Source organism: Rattus rattus, chromosome 9, assembly GCF_011064425.1.
Source record: "Rattus rattus isolate New Zealand chromosome 9, Rrattus_CSIRO_v1, whole genome shotgun sequence".
NCBI lineage: Eukaryota > Metazoa > Chordata > Mammalia > Rodentia > Muridae > Rattus > Rattus rattus.
The window spans coordinates 17,380,603-17,403,275 of record NC_046162.1 but is presented as its reverse complement, the minus strand read 5'-3'; the positions used below and the strand labels follow the sequence as shown (position 1 = coordinate 17,403,275).

The window sequence follows — 22,673 nt, the reverse complement described above, 5'->3', positions numbered from 1 at the left end:
ACACCTGTAGCGGGGTGGACACTTTCTGGAACAGCCAGAGGACGGTGGTCATCCTTACCGTCCTAGCACACTTTACTCCATCACAGCCATGGAGATCAAGAGCTGCCTGTATAATAGAGGGCACCAACCAATTGGTACCATTATCCGCACTCTTTCTGTGAAGGACCTGGGGGTAGACATTTCTAGTGAACCCTATTCAAAAGGGAAATTGCCCTGGATATTGAGAATAATGAACTAAGGTTCTACTGAGGAAAAAAATTATTTGGGTTTCCCATAGTACAACAGTAGGCCTTGGCCTCTATACTACTATCAAGGAACTGAATTATCTTCCATACCCAGGAGGCTAGGTGCTGGAACTACCAAAAGAGGCCCCTGAAAACATTTAAAACAGGGGCAGATGTTTATGAATTTCCAAATTATCCTCCAGAAACTTGAAAATGGGTATACTCAGGGCTGGAGAGATGGCTTGACGGTTAAGAGCACTGGCTGCTCTTCCAGAGGTCCTGAGTTCAAATCCCAGCAACCACATGGTGGCTCACAACCATCTGTAATGGGATCTGATGCCCTCTTCCAGAATACAAGTGTACATGCAGATAGAGTGCTCATATATATAAAATAAATGTCAGAAAGAAAGAAAGAAAGGAAGGAAGAAAGGAAGGAAGGAAGGAAGGAAAGGAAAGAAGGAAGGAAAGGAAAGAAAGAAAGGAAGGAAAGAAAAGAAAGGAAAGAAAGGAAAAAGGAAGGGAAGAAGGAAGGAAGGAATAAACAAACAAACAAACAAACAAACTGTACTCTACTTGATAAAAAAGAAACTAAGAAATTCCCCTAGCTGGAGACAATCAAGAGGGCCAAGGCATTGAAGAGAGATTGGAACTTTATTGAGACGTTCTCCCTGATGAAACCAGAATAGAAAGGACACTGGAAAGGTCAGCCACTCTTCAGGCACAGACACAGATGTTCCCCTCAGGAAATCTCTGCATCCCACGTTTTTCCCTCCTCCTAGTCAGAATCCTGCTCAAAACCCAGCTCTGCACAGCCAGGCCAAGATTGAGTGCTGAAAGCTGTGGGACTGTCACCGGCCTGTGAGTGGGAGAGGGACAGAATGGAGGCAGAGAAGAAAAATGGACGGAGAGAAATCCAAAAGGAAGGAAGGTACCACGGGTCGGGTGCCTCCCCCCAAATGCAAATGCTGTAAGAATTCATTGGCCTCATTTCACCTGCTTCCCCCGAAGCATGCAGGCACTGACAGCTAGGACAGGCTCCATACAGTTCAGCTGTTTCCCCCGTTTCTGCATTGAGAGAAAAACAGATTTGCCACACAAAACTCACAGGCAGGAAGGAGAAGGGTGGGAAGGACAGTCTCTCCAGAGAGCGCATGATGGAGAGAAGAGGGGAGGAGTTTGGGAAGAAAAATCCAAGACTGATTGCAGCTCATCTACCCTAACCACCAGGCTCCATGAATGACTCTTATGGGAGGAACTCACTCCTTGGAGACACTGTCCTGGCAGTTCTGGAGCTTTTGACTTACGGCAGCAGGTCCTGGGCCCTACGTGGAGCCAAAACAGCAGTCTCCCTCAGAAGGCACCAGACTTCAAAGAATTCGGAGAAACACAAAGGCCTCAGTTGATGTTCTCTGTGTAGCCTCCTCGGTTACCAATATGCTTACGCTGCATATTTGATCCTCAGAAAGAATAACGTCGGCTCAGGCTTCCCTCCCACTTCCCTTCTGCTCCAGATGACCCCCTGCTGCTGCTGGATCCCAACCCATGCCTCACAATCAGGGCCTCCAGGAGAGCTTGCTCCAAAACGAAAGCAGCTGGCTGTGCCCAGAGGAAGCCCTCAAGGCAGGCTGAACTTTGCCTGCTCCGTCAAAAAGCTCTTCACCCTTCCAGAGCGTCTTGCTCTCCTGCACTTCAAGGTGGCAGTGTATGTGTGCCTTGCAAGACTCCCAGGAGTCCTCTCTCTGTGCCCTCAAATCTGTCATCCTCCTGGCTGTCTCTTGTACAGTGGACACACTGTCTAAGTGCACATTCACTGGTGTTTGAAGGCCCTGACAGTCCTGACTGCACTTGGTGGGTATCTGCAGGAATTCAGGTTGAATCTGAACCTCGGGCCTTATCTGGCACCAATGCCAATGTCAAGGGGCTGGTACTGGTTCTGATCCTAGGGACTTTTTCTCAGTTGGAAGTATTGATGCATCAGGGAATGGAGAAGAAAGGAAAAGAGAAACCATGGTTCCGGGAACCAGAAGAGGCAAGTCCTCTGTCAAGTGCTCCCACAAAGGAGCTGTAGAAACAGCTTCCACCAAAACTTGGGAGAATGTCTGTCCAGAGAAGCCTCTAAGGACTAGGAGCAAGGTCTCCATTGTCCACTCTGAAACCCAACACCTCTGTGATCTGAGCTTTCCAAGACATGCAACAGACAAAGACACACTGCAAACCAATTAACCCCCCGAGCCCTTCATACCTCCGTGTAAGGAGGGGAAGGTACTTGAGTACATCACCCACTCACCCTCCTTTTAGGGACAACTGTCTGAGCTCCCCAATTGGGACACCAGTGGCGGCAGATCAACACCCTAATTTGAAAACTCTTGTTTTAGTTTTATGGATGCCCCACCCCTTGAGAAAACTGGGAGAGGATTCCAAGGTTGGGCTCAAAATTCATGAAGATCAAACTCAAGAGACTGTCCACTTCTGAAAATCAACCCAAGCTTAGGAGGGAGCCAAGGAGGGACAGGGATCAAACAGAAGACGTGTGTGAAAGGAGTTGACACAGACCTGAGAAGCCTCTGTTACTCAGGAAATTTCCATGAGTTTAGCTTATTAGAACCTCACTATCTTAGTATTCATTAGGATTTAGCTGCTCTCTGCCCTTCCAAGACAGGACCCAGAAAAAACAAGGGAAGCCTTGTAGACTGACTTGGCCTGTGTCAGGCCTTCTAACTGAAGCAGTAGGACAAGCATACTATGATTCACAGTTACCGCTCTCCTCCCTAGAACCCTGTGCCTTCCCTGATTCACCGGCCTCAGTGAACTTCCAAATCTCCAATGCAGACTGGTTGTCGCCAGTATGGCTCAAAGGGTTAACAAACCAGGACTTCTCAGACAGTTAGGACACAAGCTTATTCACCAACGGGGACCCGAGGATAGCTACGCAGAAACTAGTGCTTCTTGTAGCGATTCTTTGGGGTCTCTCCGCAGCCTGTTTTGTCACAGTTAGGAGCACCTGGATTCTTCCCAAGCCCAATGCTACCCAGAAGGCTGGGGAGCTCCTGGGTGATGGCTCGTTCAATCTTCTCCAGGAAGCAGCCCCCCATGTAGGAGCACTGCTGAGAGAGGAGTTTGAAATTGGAAATGGGGTTGATGCCGAAGAAGTCCTTATAAGCCTCACGGTTGGGAAGGTCAAACTTGCTGACATTGGTCTTTGCCAGGATGGTCTTGAAGATGTAGAATTTATCAGGATCTTCCACAATGTCCTTAAAGACCAGTTCCCCGTCACTGAAGAAGGTCATTTTGTCCTTGTAAGTCTGCAGATAGCGGTCAACTAAAAGGGCGTGGATTCGGACCCTGATGGCGTGCTGGCGAATAAAAGCAATCTTGTTCTCGAGCCTGTTCTCTATCACCTGGTTCAGGTCTTCCAGGAGAGAGATCTCTTCTTTGAGGAACAGATCCCGGTGGGTATCGGGCTTATAGTCCTGTGGCCAGAAGGAGCTGACGTAAACCCGGGGAGGCTCCGTGACATTGATGAGAGGGGCCAAGCTCCAGAAGAGAGCCCCATACACCCGCATGAGCATTTGTGTGGCCAGGTTGTCAGCCTTGTTCAAAATGATCCTTATCTGGGACTCGCGTCCTTTCAGTTGGCGAAAGAGCATCTCCAGCTCCAGGCCCACGTCCAGCTTGGTGGGATCAAAGACAACGAAGATGAGGTCGGCTCTGTCGATGAACCACTGACACACATCGTTGAAGGGGTAACCTTGGGGAGACGGGAATGAGGAGTCAGGTGACGTGGAGCACACACAAGACCCTTTGCGCCCCCCTTCAGTACCAAAGCAGAGTACGGGCTAAGCAGAGCCATAGCAAAGAAAAGGGGGAGATGGAACTAGAGAGATTTCTCATTGGTTAAGAATGCCGGCTGGCGGGGCTGGGGATTTAGCTCAGGGGTAGAGCACTTGCCTAGGAAGCGCAAGGCCCTGGGTTCGGTCCCCAGCCCCGAAAAAAAAAAAAAAAAAAAAAGAAAAAAAAAAAAAAAAAAAAAAGAATGCTGGCTGTCCTTCCTGAGGACCGGATTCAGCCCCTAGCACCCACACGCTGCTCACAATTGTAACTTGAGCCTCAGAGGAGCCAGCGCCCTCTACTGGCCTCTGTGGACACCAGGCTTGCACGTGGTGCAGACGTACAAGCAAGCAAAACACTGTACGCATAAAAATAAGAGTTTTTAAATTTTATCTTAGTTTTAGTTTCTGAGACAGGGTTTCTCTCTGTAGCCCTGGCTGTTCTGGAACTCACTCTGTAGACCAGGCTGGCCTCGGACTGCCTGCTTCTACTTCCCAAGCACTGGGTTTAAAGGTGTGTACCACTACGACCCAGCTAAGAAATAGTAAAATATTTAAAGGAAAAAAGCAAGTGATGTTCCAAACGTCTGAAAGATCTAGGACAACGGCAGAGATGCTGAAAGGAGAATGTCAGGAAGCCAGAGGGAGAGAGGATGTGTGTTTAAGGGAAAGAATTGTGGGGTGAATGTTGAATGCCTGCTATGACCTGGGCTAGCATTTTTGACTTTGCTAGAGGCTAGCCAGATGGCACCTGCTCTTAATTTCTTTTTTTTTTTTTTCTGTTCTTTTTTTCGGAGCTGGGAACCGAACCCAGGGCCTTGCGCTTGCTAGGCAAGCGCTCTACCACTGAGCCAAATCCCCAACCCCATGCTCTTAATTTCTTGTTCATCAGCTATAACATTACAGAAAGGACAATAATACCAAAGCTGACTTAAAGACTACGGGGCTAGCCTGGCTGTGGTGGTGCTTGACGTTAGTCCCAGCACTCAGGAGGCAGAGGCAGGAGGATCTCTGTGAGTGTGAGGCCAGCCTGGTCATCACGGCAAGTTCCAGAGACAGAGAGGTTACTGTGTGGTGGAACAGTAAACACCCAGCTCAGTCTGCAGTCACACAGGCCGTCACTATCTGTTAATTCTTCTCTCTTGTTTCTTTGACTTTCTTATTTACCAACCAGAAGACGTGGACTGCCACTGTGATGGCCGTTGTCGGTCGTCTACTTGACTGCATGTGGCAGTAACTAAAGCCTGAGCTGCTGGATTCACCCGAGGGACTTTTCTTAATTAAATGATTTGAAGTGGGAAGACCCGCTTTCAATCCAGATCTTTTTTGGGTGGGAAGAACAGCCTTTCATCTGGGCCACACCCCCTGCGGGCGGCCTTTATAAAGGACATGGAAGAAGGAAGCTTGCTCTCTGCGCTGGCTCGCCCTCCATCTCCCTGCCAGTTCCATTCCCTGTCTGGCAGTAGAACCTGCTTCTTTGGGATTCCAGTGTATAATGAAGACCAGCTGAGGCAGCTGGCCTGGCATACTGAACAACTACTGGATCCTTGGACTTTCTGTTGGTAGACAGCCATTGCCTGTAAGCCACTCTAATAGATCCTAGATAGATAGATAGATAGATAGATAGATAGATAGATAGATAGATAGATAGATACATAGATAGATACATAGATAGATAGATACATAGATAGATACATAGATACATAGATACATAGTAGATACATAGATAGATAGATAGATACATAGATACATAGATACATAGATACATAGATACATAGATATAGATACATAGATAGATAGATAGATAGATAGATAGATAGATAGATAGATAGATAGATAGATCCACTCTATAACTTCTGTTCTGCTAGAGAACCCTGACTAATACAACAGTTTTGAGAACACTGATTCTTTTTATAATTACCAATCAAATAATGCATAAAGTTATCTGGTTGATGATGGGGCATAAAAAGGTTGTCATTAACTATAAATCACATTGTTACTAATAAACCAGGTCTGGTTATAACCCAGATGCAGGTGGTAACCGTACACTGAGACTTGCCATTTGGTCATATGTTACTATGGCTGCCCTGTTGAGGACACAAGTGCAGATATCCCTGTGCCATGGCTTCATGCTACCAGGCCTAGGATAGCAATCCCGTGCCATCCGAAGGCAAGCAGGGTTCTGGGATACCTAATGAAGGTTTAGGTTAAAGCAGGCCCGGCAGAACAGATATTAGAAGAAGAGATGTAGGCCATGTTCAATGGAGAGTAAGTCCAAGCCCCAGATTAGCCAGAATTCAAATATAATTCACCATTCACCAGGACGCAATTAGCCCAGGCCCTCCACTATTCAGGAAAGACAACGTGTTCCCAGCGTGGACATCTCTGAGATCTTACAGAGAAGACCAGTACTCCCCCTAGGAAAATACCGGCCATCTCCAAACTCAGCCCTTTAGGAGGCAGAGAACAAGACACTCCAAACCCCAAAGGGTCACCACAGCCACAATGAGAAGCAGTGGAGAAGAGAATTCATCTCTCAGTCGAGAACATCAACCTTCCTTTCTTCTCTGCCGGCCTACCACCCTCTGTTGGTCAGTGTCCTAAAACAGAGCTCTTGCTATTCAGAAATGATCTCTCTCTCTCTCTCTCTCTCTCTCTCTCTCTCTCTCTCTCTCTCTCACTCTCTCTTTGTGTGTGTGTGTGTGTGTGTTATATGTAAGGGTGAGTGTGTGTCCATAAGTGTGCATATATTGGCCACAGGGGGATGGTAGGTGTCTTGCTTTACGTCCCTCTGTCTTATTTCTTTGAGACAGGTCTCTCATTTTAGCTAGGCTGACTTGGCCACAGAGCTCCAGGGATCCCCTGCAACACTGGAGGTATAGACACAGGCAACCTTGCCTGGCTTTTTACATGGACGCTGAGGATTTGAACCGGGGTCCTCATGCTTGCAGAGCAAGTGGTCTTCCCCGCTCAGCATATCCCCTTTCCCCTAAGGTACCTCTTTCTTGTTGCTTGCGGTTCTCAATGATGCCCGGAGTATCCACGAAAGTGACTCGTTCTAGAAGCTTGTGGGGAACCTCAATGCCAATCAGCTTCTCCAGAAAATTCTGGCCAAACTTTTCCAGTGGTGAGAAGGACCGGGCACTGTCAGCAGCCATGACGATGCCCTCAATGGTTTTCAGCTTGGGCCCATGCATGAGGACAGTGAACTCAGAGGTGGTAGGCTCAGCACCTGCGTGCACGGGTGGAAAACAGCAAACACTGAGGAACAGACTACTGGAAGGGGGCGGGGGAGCGAACAAGCAAAAAGTCTTGGAAAGGACTTCCTCAAAGATAGGACGGGTTTGCTAGGTTCCTGCCTGCCTCTTGCTTTTTAGTTGGGCCAGACACACAGAACATAACATTTGCCGTTTTGATCATCTTTAAGCCTATCGTTCAGTAGCATTGAATAAATTCACATTATCGTACACATATTGTGAAGCCAGCTATCCTCCCTCTCCATTTTCAGGACCTCATCGTCTTCCCACACTGCAACGGCCTCCCCTGCGTAGCACCTCCCCATCCCTTCCCGGGCAACCTCTACTTTCTTCTGTCTCTGAAGTTTTCCTGCTGTGCCACCTCATATGAGTAGACGTGACTCAAACCATGTCTTTGCTTTAGTGCTTGGCTTGTTTTGCTTAGCACATTGTTTTCTAGGTTTATCTGTGCTGTGGCAAGGATGTGTCTGATGTGTTCTGACAACATGCATGGTTCAGCCCTTTCTATCTGTGCAAATTGTGTGTGTGTGTGTGTGTGTGTGTGTGTGTGTGTGTGAGAGAGAGAGAGAGAGAGAGAGAGAGAGAGAGAGAGAGAGTTGCATGGCACAGGGAAGGAAGTCTGAGGACAGACGACCGTGGATGTCCTCACCTTCTACCTTGTTTGATGCAGGGGAGAGATTGTCACTGCTGCATAAGTCAAGTTAGCGCTCAGGGACCCTCCCATTTCCAACCCCGATCTCCCGATACAAGTTCTGCAATCTCAGATGCGTGTGCTACTACACCTGGCTTTTATATGGGTACTAGGGGACCTGACTTCGAGCCCCCTATCACGGAACCCTCTCCCCGGCCCTGCATTCCTTTCCATTGTATGCACAGACGACATGTTGGTTATCCCTTCATCCAGCAGTGAGCCCTTGAGTTGTTTCTACTTTGGGGCTTTTGTGAGTAAGGCTGCGTGGAGGTGGCCGAGCTTCTGTTTCTTACATGTTATTTTTCACTAACGTTGTTAAAGGCATGCAAGTGCTTTAATTTTTCATCTGCTTTCACAATTTATACGCTCCCCCTCCCAAAATGTTCACCTGTATAAAGCTGATATCGAGTATCTTCTAATCCAAGGAGGTAGTTTATCATGGTGGATTTGCCAACGCTCCACGGTCCCAGGAACAGCACCATTGGCTTGGAAGTAATCTCCCCGTCTGCAGACAACAGGGGTTAGAAACGGAAGTGACCTAACATCAGTTCTTACTTGACAGGGGCAGCACTGTTATCCAAAGCACTCCGCATCCCCATTCCCCCCACTGTCATCCAGAGCTTGTGGGGTTCCGTGTGGATCAGACTTCGCAATGGTCAGGGCCACTTATCCTGCTTCATAAGAGCATCCACTACAAAGGCACCAGGAGCCACTGTTGTGACCTTTCCAGATCCTTGGCACATCTGCCTGCACCCGAAGGAGGAGTTGGCTGGATTGATACCTACAGGCTCAGTGCTCACGCTGGGTGCAGCCTCCTGACTTAATCTAGAGAATGGCTCACAAGAAGGACAGAACTTCCACACTGAGAAGGACTGAAGTTGGCTACCTGGGTCAATAGTAAGGGAGGACATGGAAAGAAGATGAGCTCATCTGCAGCAAGAAGGACCAGAGGGGGAAAAAAAACCATGGGAGAATCATGCACAACGCTGAGCCACCGGAACTCCAGCCTCTGCCTGTTTGCGGCTCTCCTCGTCTCTTCACTGTGGCTTCTCCGATCCTCACCTCAAGCTCACACTGGTCTCTTTAGTCCATGACACGTCTCCCAGGGTCTGAAACCAAACTCTGAAACCCTTAGATCCTTGGGCCCCGAGGCCAAGGTCCTCCAAGACGTCATGCTAGGAGTCACACCCTGCTAAGGCTACCGGGGGAGAGGGGTGTGTGAGAAGCGGAATTCTCCAGTGTTTTCCAGAGTATGGATTGGGGCCTTAGGAGGGCGCTCACTGGCAGAGCATTTGCACAGTATTGTGAGGCCCCGGGTTCAGTCCCCATCACTGCAGACATATAAAAGAAAACCAGATGTGAGCAAAGAAGCAGGGAGAGCCTGCAGACAGAGATGTGGCTTCTCATTGCTGCTTTCTGGTCCGCTAAGTTCTTTTCTGAACGAGCTCCACTGAGCACATAGGCTCTCTAGACTTCTGTCTTCCTGAGCCTGCAGATAGACCTCAAAGTACAGCCCTCCTTTTTAGACTTCTTGTTCACTTGCTGACTCAAAAGTCTGAAATACAAAAAGCCCCAGTCGGTGTAGGCCAGAACTCTCCTCTATTAGGTAACTAAAGCTGGGCAGGCGAGGGTTTGGTTTGATTTTTTTTTCTTTTTTCTTTTCTTAGGTGAGGTTATATTTTCCAGGCTGCTCTCAAAGTCCTGGGCTCAAGAATCAAGTGATTCTCCTGCCTCAGCCTCCAGAGTAGCTGGGACTATCTATGGTGGTGTGCCACTACCCTGGACACCGATGCTAATTTCTGGCAGCTGCCTGTGTATAAGACGCACTGCATACACCACTGTCCCTTCTTTTCTGAACAGTGTGCAGTGTGACTCCCTCTGCACGTGGCTTTTGGGTGTACTGGTTTTGTTCCTCTGGGGGTAAAGCAAAGCCCTAAAAGATGATGTCTTCCACAAGGCGAGCACAAGTTCGTAGGCTGGCCCTTCCCTCTTGTGTGTAAATCTACACGAGAAGTGCTCAGCCTGGGGGCAGGGTAGATAAGCAGGTCAAGGGGGTTATGCCCAGTTATGAAGTTTTCCAAAAAGCCAGTGCTGGTTATGAGACAGAGCTTCGGCTGTTGCTGTTCCAACTCTGCACAGCAGAGGGCATCATGGGCATATGTGGGAGGCCAGTTATAAGCTTGAGGGACAGGGGCCATGCAGGAAGCTGGCAAGACATTAGGACAGAGAAGCCAAGTCCAGAAAGGGAAGCCAGAAAAAAGCCAATTGGCCTTCGCTGAGAGCCAATCCAGGGGCAGCTGGCAGCCCCTTGGCCACTGAGGCTTTAAGTTTGGAGTTCCTCTGGGAGGGTCATGCCACTCTTGGTGTCAGAGTAGGGAGAGAAGGCAAGTCCGGAGGACAGAAGTAAGCCAGCCGTTGGCAGATTCTGTAACCTCATACCAGGTCTGCACATGCTCTAAGAAGCAGGAGAGGGCAGCTGGCTCTTAGGTTTGTAAGAACAGTATAGGAACTGACAGAACAGGGTTTTTACTCCCTGGGGAAAGAAACAGAATCCCAGTCCTGACAGTGGCCAGGGCAACCAGCACTGCCTGGGCAATAGGTTCCTTTTCTGTAGAGTAGGAATATGGATGCCCTCAGATTCCACTGCTACTCAACAGGCCTCAAGGTAGTGTGGAGATTGCCGGGTAACACAGGGAGAGATTCATGATATGAGTCACAATTAAAACAAGGGCTGGGGTCATAGCTCCGTCACAGAGCACTTGCCTAGGATGCTCAAGGCCCTGGGTGCCATCCCCAGAACTGAAAAGAAAAAAAAAATCACAATTATGAGAGCTTTAAACCAGGAGTAGCTGTGGGTGCAGGGCAGCGACGTCACCTCCTTAGCACGTCTAAAGTCTGGGGTTGTGTCCCCAGCATTCCCAGCACTGAAAAAACAAGTGACACTTTTAAAGAGGGCAAGCCACGTGGAACAAAGAATTCTCCGGGATGTTCCTGTGAATACAGATTGGAGTATTTCAAGGCAATTTTCTATCAGTGATCGAAATGCTTGATTCTAGTGTTCTACAATAATTTTTAAGCATGTATTTGAGGGGCTGGGGGATGCGGGAGGATAAATTACGGGAGTTGGTTCTCTCTTCCTACCACGCAGGTCCAGGGACTGAATTAAGGCTGTGGGAGCTGCAGGTGCGCCTACCCACTAGGCCACCTTGCCAGCCCCTCTACTGTACTATTTTACTGACAAACAGGCAAGCAAAACATGTCCTCCAAACACCTGTGCATAAAATATATAGCGGTTATGCCGGTGTTTGGAATGGTTTGGTTTCCTTTTGTTCAGACAGCATCTCACTCTAAAGCCTATGGTGGCCTGAAATTCACTCTGTAGCCCAGGCTGGCTCTAAATTCTTAGTCATCCTATTGCCTCAGCCTTACAAGTACTGAGACTATAGGCCTAGCTATCATGCCAAGCTTTGGAACACTGTGTGTGTGTGAGTGTGTGTGTGTGTGTGTGTGTGTGTGTGTGTGTGTGTGTGTGTGTGTAGAGGGAGTGTGCACAGCTTGGTATGTGTACAGAGGTTAGAAGGGGCAACTCGCAGGAGCTGATGCAGGAACTGAACTCAGGCTCTCAGGCTTGGGTGCAAGTGCTGTTACCTGCTGAGCCATCTCACTAGCCCCCATTTGTTTGTTGTTTCTCTGTGTAGCCCTGGCTGTTCTGGAATTCACTTTGTGGACCAGGCTGGCCTTGAACTCACAGCTATTTGCCTTCATTTTTAAAGTCCTAGCGAATTTAAATCACCTATTGTCCCTCAGGAACTGGATGCTGGTTGTACAGAACCTGGCGTTTTCTTAGAAGACAAGGCCAAGAAGCTTCCATAGGGAATAAGGATAATCATGCATGCATGCATGCACATACATGTACATGTATATACACGCATGTATATTTACATGTGCACAGTTGGAATAACATGATTCCATGTATGTAAGAAGAAAAAAGACATTTCTATGCTCATAGATATAAAAGAAATGTCTGGAAGAATCTATTACATCCTGTTGTTTTGATAACAAACTGTGATAGCGGGCGTCTCTGGGAGTAGAACTGGATAAATTGGAGATCAAGAATCAAATTGTGGGGGCGGGGAGGGTTGTCGTGGTGCGATGCTGTATTTTGGGAACAGGGTCTTGCCATGTCGTAACCCAGGACTCACTGTGTGGCCTCACTGTCCTCACAGTTACAATTCCCCTGCCTGTGCCTCCCCAAATCTAGGATGACCGTTATGCGCCATCCTGCCTGGCTTAATTATATTATTTGAATACAGTTGAAACAAGTATGTCTTACTTTATTATTTTGAAAACCAAGTTTTAAAAGGACCCAGGCCCTTTCTGTGTGTATGAGTCGTGTGTATGAGTAAACCCAGCTCTCAGAAGGCCAAGGCAGGCGGTTCTAAGATTCAAGATGTTCAGGGCCAGCCTGAGCTACATGGCGAGCGAGACCTTGCCTCGAAAACCCTCATCGTCCTCATTGTCCTCACCATCATCATGGTCATCCTCACCCTCGTCCAGGCCACAGGAGGTCTTCCAGGAGGAACAATAAAGAGGAAGGAGGAATCCAGGTCATGTGGAAGCCATTGTAAACAGGGGGCCTGGACCCTGGCGATCAAAATGCCTCCTGCTGAGGCAAAGTGCTTAGCAATGAAATCTCTCTGGCAAACTCTTACAGTACTCATTCCTGTAGGAGAGGCCATTTCCCAGGCCTGAGCCTCAGTCCTCCACCCCTCAGGAAGGGCTCAGCTCCTGGAGTCTTGGCACACATTACGTATGGATCTCGGGAGCCTATGTGGGCCCCAGGGTGGGCAAAGGTAAGAGCTGGATTCAGGGCCATGACGCTGTACCTGTGATCTCATGCTGTCGAAGTTCATTGTACTTGTAAGACTGCTCCAGGGGCTTGATGGATGTGTGGTAGATCTTCCGAAGCCGCTGCAGCACCGCTGGGAGAGAGGGGCAAGGAGTAAGCTTCAGGCAGGGCCACCCAGGCTGCTCCTCATCCTACAGCAGTCTCATAGATTCTACCTCTCCAGCAGCCCGAGACGGTGAAGGGATTGTGTTCAGGGAGGAGCTGGTCCACACCCCACCCTCAGAAACCTCCAGTTCAGATGCATTTTCCTACCTCATCTGAAAAGCCTCCTGAGATATTTTTTTAAATAAAACGAAAAGATAAATCTTGGCCAGGCACTGTGTTACACACTTTTAATCCTAACATTCGAGAGACAGAAGAGCTGGGTTTCTGTGATTCCAGGGGTACTGTGGTCTACATGGCGAGTTCCAGGCCAGTGAGGTCACATAGTGAGACACTGTCTATGATGATGATAATAATAGCTGTTGTTGTTGTTGTTGGGCATGGATATGGCTCTGTACCTACTTAGCACAAACACAAAGTCCTGGGTTCAATCCCTGGCACCATAACAACAACAACAACAACAAAAAATGCAGGTTTGGAGCAGAGACTGAAGGAACGGTCATTCAGAGCCTGCCCCGCATGGGTATACAGCCCGTATACATACAAACCTAGATAATATTGATCAAGCTAAGAAGTGCATGCTGACAGGAGCCTGATATAGCTGTCTCCTGAGAGGCCCAGCCAGAGCATGACAAATACAGAGGCGAATGCTAGCAGCAAACCACTGAACTGAGAACAGGGTCCCCTTTTGAGGAATTAGAGAAAGGATTGAAAGAGCTGAAGGGGTTTGCAACCCCATAAGAACAGCAATGCCAACAACCAGAGCTCCCAGGGACTAAACCACTACCCAAAGACTATACATGGACAGACCCATGGCTCCAGCTGGATATGTAGCAGAGGATGGACTTGTTGGGCACCAATGGAAAGAGAAGCCCTTGGTCCTGCCAAGGCTGGACCCCCCAATGTAGGGGAATGTTGGAGGGAAAGGGAAGGGTTGTTGGGGAGGGGAACACCCTCATAGAAGAAGGGGGGAATGGGATAGGGGCTTATGTCCCCGAAACTGGGAAAGGGAATAACATTTGAAATGTAAGTTTAAAAAATACCAATAAAAAAAATTAAAATTAAAAAAAAAAAAAAGAATGCAGGTACTTCACACCTATGCTCTCCACCAGAGGGATCCAGAGTTCAGGGTTATTCCCTGCTACATAAGGAGTTTGAGGCCAACCTGAGCTACATGAGACAGGTCTCAGGAAAAATTAAATAAACCCTATACTCACTTCAATGCTGGATTCAGAAAAACGAGATTGCCTTCAGCCTGACTGAAAGCTCTCTCCTTGGGCAATGAGAATCTTATGTCTTTGCCCCTGTTTATGCTGCCAAGGTCTAGAAGGTAAGGAGGCCAGGTGCCCAGCAGGCCCGTGGCACAACCCTCCTGGGACATGCCCCATGGTCTGGAGAAGCAGGAACCCAGGGTGCGACTGAGAGCTTGGGGGCGTGCAGCACAGGAGGGCAGCGTAAGGAGTGATAATCAGATTAGTTCTAGTCCTTGCACTGCCGTGCTCTGGCTGTTTGCCAAGAGCGAACCGCTGTATTAATCTGACCCCGGCTAGTTAATCAGTTAAGAAAGGACAACAAGGGGTTGGGGATTTAGCTCAGTGGTAGAGCGTTTGCCTAGCAAGCACAAGGCCCTGGGTTCGGTCCCCAGCTCCGGGGAAAAAAAAAAAAGAAAAAAAAAAGAAAGGACAATAAGCCCCCACTGAACTCCTCAGTTCATTTTAGGGGCAAAACAGAATAGGAGACACGAACGAGCTTTGTCAACTAAAAACCAAAAGCGAGCCATCCTTCCTGCCAAAGGGCGGTGGCGGGTGGCGGGGCTCATCCCACAGGTGATGGCTCTGAAGTTTACCTCCTGCTCTGACACTGCGCCCTCAGCTTGGCTATCTTCTTCCTCCTCCGGCCTGGGCCGCTTACCTCCAGCGTTCTCCTCCTCTCTGTGGTCCCCCCACCCCCACCCCGGCCTCAGAACTACAGAGGTCTGGTGGCCTGGATCCCAGCCCATCTCCCTCCCCAGTTACCTGAGTAATCGTCCGCTGGCTTGTCCTCATTCAGCATCAGGGTTTTCTCGATGTGGGAGCGATCCCTCATGGGAGCCTCTTCGCTCACATCCTCCGCCTCTTCTGGGAAGAGAAGCAGACAACGCGGGGTCAGCGAAACTAAGCCAGTAGTGCTTCGAGCTTCACGTAGCGCTGCGAGCCTCACAGACATGGAGCAGGGCTGGGCCTCAAGAAGATGCAGAACTAAGTTGCCAAAATGAATGGATTTTAAAGGTATACACAACTTTGAAGACCCATGACCTGTGAGTTCCTGTACATGCTCGTGCACAAGAGTGTGCACGAGGGGTTGGGGATTTAGCTCAGCAGTAGAGCGCTTGCCTAGCGAGCGCAAGGCCCTGGGTTCGGTCCCCAGCTCCGAAAAAAAGAAAAAAGAATGTGCACGAGCATGTGTGTGGGCATGTGTGGAGGTCAGAGGTCAACCCATAGTGTCATTCTTCCAGATCTATTCCCCTTGTGTACTCATCTGCCTTTTATTTTTGACAACGTCTGTCACTGGCAGCTGGGGCTCGACAATTAGGCTTAAACAGCCAAGGATCTGTGTGTCTCTGCTCCCCAGTGTTGGGATTACACCTGCACAACACCACACTCAGCGTTTTAGGTGGGTACTGGAGAACTCGGGTCCTCACAGTTGTGAAGTGAGCATTTTACTGTCTGTGATGGTTGGATTTAGTGTCAACTTTGCCACACACCAGTGTCACCTGAGCCTCATTTGTCCCGATTCCCTTAATTGTATGTAGGGGCCCACCCACTGTGGGTGGCGTCATTCCTAGGCAGATGAGCCTGGGTTATATAAGAAAGCAGGCTGAGCAAAGCAGGGGGAGTAAGTCATTAAGCAGTGTTCCTTCATGGTCTCTGCTTCAGTCCCTGCCTCAGTTTCCCTCAAGTGGATGGACTGTAGTCTGTAAGCCTCACAACTCCTTTTCTCCTCCAAGTTGTTTTTGGCGTTTTATCACAACAGAACACAAACCAGGAGGCTGATGAACCACCACCTGGCCCCATTTACTGTGTTTATTCTTTTTAATTGCATAGAGCACAGAAAGTGGTGTCACATGCCTATAATCTTAGCACTCTAGATGCAAGACAAGTGAATTTTAAGGCCCCAGGCTGAGCCAGGCTGGATAGAAAGACATTGTTTCAAAAAAGTAAGACAAATTGGACACCTACCACATGCCCAGTGCAAATGCCACGCTGGCAATGCAGTGAGGCTCACACAGGCATAGCCCCTACCCTTAGGGAGTTGTCCTGCAGTCCAATGGGAATACACTGATGAGCTGTCTTTAAACTATGTGGTAATTTTGAGTAGTGAGGAAGTTATGATGGCTTTGAGGGTCTGAGGAGAGTATCTGCAGGTTTATCAGGGGAAGCCAGAGAGCCCTTCCCTGACATCTGCTGTTGAGCTACAGAAAAGAAAGTAATTTTCTGTGGTGAGCCACACAGGTTGCCTGACAAGGAGAGGGCTAGGTGCTCCAGGAGCTGACTAGACATCTTTAAAGACCACCACCAGGATTTGCTTTGATTCCAGGGTAAAGAAAGCCATTGGGAGACTGCTCACACACAAGACCAACTGAACGGACATCGTATCAGGATAACACAGACTGGAAATGGGTGGAACGAACACTGCAGGCATGTGAGTGTATGTGCTGACAGCCACCAACAGGTCGGCTGTCCCAAGCAAACGAGCGATGCCCGTAACTGATGAGTCCTGGGAAGGAGGCTGTGCATGTCCCCTGGCCTCTGAGGTCACTCATGTCTAGCAGAGCTGCCTAGTCAGGGATCTAGGATTAGAAGAGTTCACTTAGGCTTGTGGATAGAGGGGGGCCAGTGTCTGCATGCCTTGTGCAGGGTGTAGGCAGTCCCCGCTCCCAGATCCAGATTGGATAAGGAAAGCTCCCTGTTTGCAGCCCTACCTCATTGTGGAAAGCATGAGTGCATAAAGAGAACACGAACATTAAGTTCTGTAAGAAGCCAGGCCCGTGGTGCACGCCTACAATCTCACAGCATTCTAGAGGCTGAGGCTGGAAGACCAGGAGCTCAGGGCCACCTTGACCATTATACAATGAGTTCAAACCCAGCCTGAAATACATAAGCTCCTGTCTCAAGGGGGGACGGCTTTAAGGAAATCTGTAAGGAAGCCATCTGGAAAGTGAGCGAATGGCAGCCTCTACACTGAAAGGCAGTTTCTTCTATCCACACACATATCACACGAGCGCTGCGGGCCCTAACCACATCACCCCTGATGCTGCCCGACGACTCAGCCCCTCTCCTTCCCCTCCCTTGTCCTCAGAGGGCTGCTCTACTCAGGAGGAGCACTTAGAGGCTGCCGTCAGCCTGGGTTCTTACATCATGATCCTGACCCCTTGACTCCTGACTTTGACACCTCACATAGGAGCAAGACTTGGGTTCTGGCACACGAGAGGAGTGCCTGCGGCTCCTAACCTGCCCCTCCGACTCCCTACGCTTCCCCCCACCAGCCGATCTCAGGACCATAAACCTACCATCAGTCCCCTTGTCCATAAGACTGATCCACTCCTAGCAGCCCTAACTCACAAGTAGCCAGGTCCTTCTGGAGCCTCTTTGATAGACCCATCTACACTGAGGTAAGCGGCTAAGGAAGTGCCCTAGTGGACTCTCTAGACTGATCCAAGGGCCAGAACTAAGCAGGGGTTCTCCCGCCCAGCCTGTTCGTCCCACAATGTACAAGATTTCCATAAAGAATGTATGGGCTGGAGATTCTTTGCCCCGAGGAATTAATTCCTACCCTGATGAGCAATTACAGGATTCCCTCTCCCCTGTTGTCTCTCTCCAGATGCCTCTGCTTCTGTGTCCTGGGTCTTGACGCCCTCGGACCCTGTGTTCAAATCTTCCACATCAAGCTGGGCCCCTTCCTCCTCATGTCCTGTGGCTCTTGGTGTTTGCTGGGGCTCTGCAGCCTCCCCGGAGGTGCTCCCCTCTTCTTCTGAGCTAGCTCCGTCACCACTGTCTTCTCCAGACTCTTCTTTAGATGGAAGTCCTCCATCCTCACTTCCGCCTTCTTCACCGCCCTCTTCTTCAGAGGAGGCCTCAGCCAGGTCCTCCTCCGACATCCCTGATGCCTGGCCCTCTGTCTCCCTCACCTCGGAACTCTGGGTGTCCTCGGACTTTTCCCTGGCCTCTCCAGCTGAGCCAGCCTCCAGGCTAGGTCTAGCCTCCCCCTGGTCCTCAGCCTCCTCCCCAGTTTCTGCATCCACCTCAGGCTTTGAGTCTTCAGCGTCTTCCTCTGCCCCTACTCCAGAAGATGCCATGTCAGAGACTGCGTGTGGGTCTGTGGGCTGGTGATCAGGCCCTGGGGGTGCTGCATCCTCTGACGGCAGGGAGTGGTCCTCGGGCTGGTCCTCTGCCTCCTCCCTGGCTTCGGCAGCCACGTCAGCCTCTGAGTCCTCTCCAGCGGGTATGGCATCCTGGGCTCCATCTAGCTCTGTGGATTGGTGACCAGAGCCTGTGCTGCCCTCACCTCCTGCCTCTTCACCCTCTATAGACTGGGGAGCTACAGACTCTGCTGCCCCGGCTGCTGCTTCTTCCATAGGCCCATCTCCTAAGCGCCCCTGCAATTCCTCGGGGACGCCACTACTTCCCTCTTGTACTTCTGCCTCCATATTCGCAGCCCCCTCTGTGGGGAGCCCCACCCCAGCCTCCTCCTGTCCTGCTTCCTCTCCAGAACTGAACTCTGGCCTCTCTTCTTCTGGCCCCTCAGCCCCTCCCGGAGGAAGGGTGCCTGCTGCATGTGGGCCCTCCTCTTCCTCCCCGGGTCCTTCGACATCCCCGGGTGGAGCTGACTCTGCAGCTGAGGAATTGGACAGGCTAGCTTCGGATTCGGAGCCCTGGCCGTTGGCAGTGGAAGGGGCCCCTGCAGGAGGCTGCTCCAAGCTCTCAGCCTCCCTGCCGTCTGGGTAGTGAAGGAGTAGGTTCTTGTCTCCAGGGGCCGCATCTGCATAAAGCGCCCTTTCTTTCTCCTCTAGACTTGCGTCTCCAGCAGAGAAATGATTCTCCAACAAATTGCCAACATCTTCCGTGCCACCCGAAGCAGAGACTTGCAGTTCTAAATGGTTAGAACATGATTGGTCAGTTCACAGGGTTGGCACCGCCCTGTTTCTCAAGAGTCTACGTCAATCTAGCTCCCGCTGCAGGAAGCGCCATATGTGCCTGGTGTCCAGTGTTAGGCCTCCCAACTCGGGTCCTCTGGATCGCCTGCCTCCCTCCATGCCTGTAGGGTCTCCAGAGTAGGGCGTAAAGGATTGACCTGCCGTCCACCACTAAGGGTGTTAGTTTCTGTAGTAACCCAAGGGCTGCCAAGTGACCCTGACCTTCAAGTCTTCCCCCCTGGGTCCTAATGACTATATATGGAGAGAAACTTGGGTGAGCCCTTCCAGCCCTTCCTCAACCTTGGAGCGGGCGTGGCACGTGCCACCTGGCTCCCGAGGAGATATTCCAAGATGGGACAAATGTGAGTGCATTCCATTCCTTGTCAGTTCCTAGAGTCATTAACCAGCAAGCTTTTTATACTACTATCGGCGAAGGAGTGAAAACAGGTGCTCGCAGGCCAGATAATCTTAGGTTACAAGGCAGAGTACTTAAGGGATTACTTGTGGCTCTCAGCTTTGTCAAGTCACACATCTAACCCTGTCCCCTTAAGGGCAGGCATTTGCTGGCCTCCCTGCCTCAGATTAGAGGAAACAGGGCCTGAGGAGGAGGCATCCCAAGTGGGCAGGGCCTGGGCTTCCTAGTGGCCTCAGCCAACCCCTTCTGAGGGGATCCCCTTCTAAGGTCCTGCAACTGTACCCACAGTGCAGAGGGCACAGGGAGAACAGAACGAACAGGGGCCCAGTCCACGCCAGAGATGGCCACCGAGGGTCAAGATGGATATTTTTGGAAAATGGGGTAGGAAGCAAAGCTTGGGCCTAGCCCTTCTGATCTTCTCTCCCAAACTGGGATCTGCTTAAAGAGGAGGCCTGCAGAGAAAACTGCAACCCCACGGGAATGGGGTGGGATGTGGGCTCCCCGCTTTGGTGTGGCTAAGACCTCTCTCTCCACCTCTGTGCTGGCAAAGGCACCCCCTCTTAGACTAAGCTTAGTGCGTGCAGGGCCTCCTTCACTGAGGTAAAAACCCTTCATCTCGAGGTGCCTCAGCCCTTACCAGCTCTCAAAAGGCAGGGGCAGTCTCCAGCCTTCAGGGATGGCTGTTTACTCATTAGCTCCCATGATTAGCCAACCTGTGCCAGCCTTTGAAGGATGGGACGCTCTGGGGCACTTATTATCGAGGAGCCCTATATAAAAATGTGTAAAACTTTACCCCAAGCACGCGAGTGCACGTGGCCATTCATGAGCTCACTCATCCTGTCTGGAATATTCTAAACCTAAATTGGTGATGGTCTTTGCTTTGCCACAGACACATGGTCACCATGCGACTAGGAGGTGACCAGAACACAGAGATGCCAACTCCTGGTCCATGTTGTATTCAGGGGATACAGGAACCTTCTGACGGGAACCCAGCTCCTGCTGTTTATTCCCTTTCCAGGATTATGAACCTGGCTCCTGGGTAGGAGAATTTGCATTTTAATTGTGTGTTCCCAGTGTGTATGACCCTCGGATGCCCTACAGGAAGTTCTAGAAGAAGTCTGCATTTACATGTAGGTACCAGTAAGAATTCCCAGTCCCTTGGTCACAGCAGGGGGAGTTAAACATCACTTGCCCCAACTCCTTCCCCTGCGTTTCTAGCTCCCTAGTCCCTGAGAAGAATCTGTGGCAGGAATTTGGTTTAACCTAAGGAGACTGACAGTCCTCTGGGCGGCAAGATGTATAAATATGTGGGAGAAACAGTCATAATTATTTACCACGCCAGGCAATAGGAAACATCTCGGTCTCACCTAAGACTTAGAGTGACCTGCTTCTGGTAAACAATATTACTTATGTTTCTTTTAGAGCTGAGATTAACATTCTGGGTCCTTCCGGTGTCACATAGCTAATAACAGACTGAGGACTTTTGGAAAGGCCTGACCTCTAATCAGGGCTATCACTACTCAAATTGTGGCCCAGAAACCAGCTTCTTCCTCAGCATTGCCTCAGAACTCTCTGGAGACAGAGAGCTCAGGCCACTGATGCACGGATCAGTAATACCCAGGTGACCAATGTACAGAAAATGATGGATCGGGAGGCTCTGATCGCCACCACTTCCTCTCTGCTCCCTTCCCAGGGTTCTCAACACACGGAATCACCTTGTCCTTGACTCTTAGTCCCTCCCCTTCACATTTAAATTATCCAGGACGCAGCCCCAGCAACAACAAAGTATCTTCAGTAATCCCAGCACACAGGTCACACAGTTACAAGCCATTGCAGCGTCAAAGAAAAATAATTTTGACCCCAAGGCTTCTGTTTCCAGCCCTTTCACATTGAGAGGATCCCCACTGGGAGCTCCCAACTTGGGGTAGGGCTCCAAAACCTGGCATCTTTCCTTGGAACAGCAGTGGTTACCAGCTGTTCCTCTGATGAATCTAACCCTTTCCACAGGCTCCTGTTGCTCTATGATGATGATGATGATGATGTTGGTGGTGGCAGTGGTGGTGATGATGATGATGATGATGATGATGACAACGATGACAGTTGTAGTGGTGATACTGTGCTAAATAGATTCTAGGTCTGGCTTCTTATTATTCTTATGATATTCTCAAAAGAAACTCCTGACTCCAATGAGAGTGGCATCATCCAAAAGAGCATGGGAAACCAGAGGTTGAGGGGTTACCTGTGGCCTTCAGACTGCTGTGTTTCCATTTTTAGATACCAGACTATGGGTGTATATGCATTGATATCTCCCACCTCTGATTTTTACCTCTTAGAGCCAACCTGCCCTAATGTCTGCTAAATGGTTTAGAATGGAAGACTGATGCCCCCAGGACCTTTTTTTCTCAGGCTAAAACTGCTCTGGCAGAAAGATTTTCTATGAAACCAGCTGTGCTCTTAGGGTTCCCAGAGCTCAACCTCAGGAAGCACTGGACTGAAGTCTGTGGTGGGAGGCACATCTGATGCTCAGTTCCTTGAGCCCCGAGGCCGGTGTCCTTCCTTTCCTCCCTCCCTGGCTTCTTGCCTGAGCCCCTGTTGGTGCCCAAGGGAAGAGGGCTGAGAGGACACAGAGGACCCCGGGTGGGCTGAGTGCTAGTGGAATGAGTGCGGTTCCATTTCAGGATGTGAACTATCATACTGTATGAATCACTGCCAGCACAGCCACCTCAGCTCTGGCCAGGCCGGAGCATTGACGTCAGGGCACATGAATAGCAGGCCCCCAGCTCATTCCCAGAGGCCCATGGGAGGACCCAGCACCTCAGGTCACTCACACTCAGGCACAGCCCGGCACAAGCGGTGCTACCTCTCTCTGGACACCCCTCTACCATCAGCCCTCTCGGGAAATCTAAGCTTTTTGCTGCGTTACCAACCCCACATCCCAGCAGTAGCTTCCCCGTTCTGCTGGGTTCTTCTCTTTTCTCCCCAGAGTCAAGCACCCTAACTTTGCTTCCTCTACTCCTCTCTTCTCCCACAGCACCTCCTGTGGACTTGGAGATGAGTTTCCGAGGGCCTTATGAGT

General features: G+C 50.0%; 1 protein-coding gene across 2 annotated transcripts in view; it reads right to left on the bottom strand.

The window, feature by feature from the left end:
* Window positions 1-856: 856 nt before the first annotated feature.
* Srl (sarcalumenin) overlaps window positions 857-22,673 on the bottom strand; it is a 42,328-nt gene continuing 20,511 nt past the window's right edge. Inside the window, exons 2-7 of one of the 2 annotated variants that reach the window (XM_032912744.1) lie at window positions 17,823-19,139; window positions 15,026-15,127; window positions 12,886-12,981; window positions 8,388-8,504; window positions 7,050-7,283; window positions 857-3,972 (exon numbers count right to left, since the gene is read on the bottom strand). In XM_032912744.1, the coding sequence (XP_032768635.1) occupies window positions 3,161-3,972; window positions 7,050-7,283; window positions 8,388-8,504; window positions 12,886-12,981; window positions 15,026-15,127; window positions 17,823-19,139 (2,678 nt within the window). In that variant the 3' untranslated portion in view covers window positions 857-3,160. The remainder of the gene's footprint in view (window positions 3,973-7,049; window positions 7,284-8,387; window positions 8,505-12,885; window positions 12,982-15,025; window positions 15,128-17,822; window positions 19,140-22,673) is intronic. The other variant, XM_032912745.1, reaches the window with a different exon arrangement.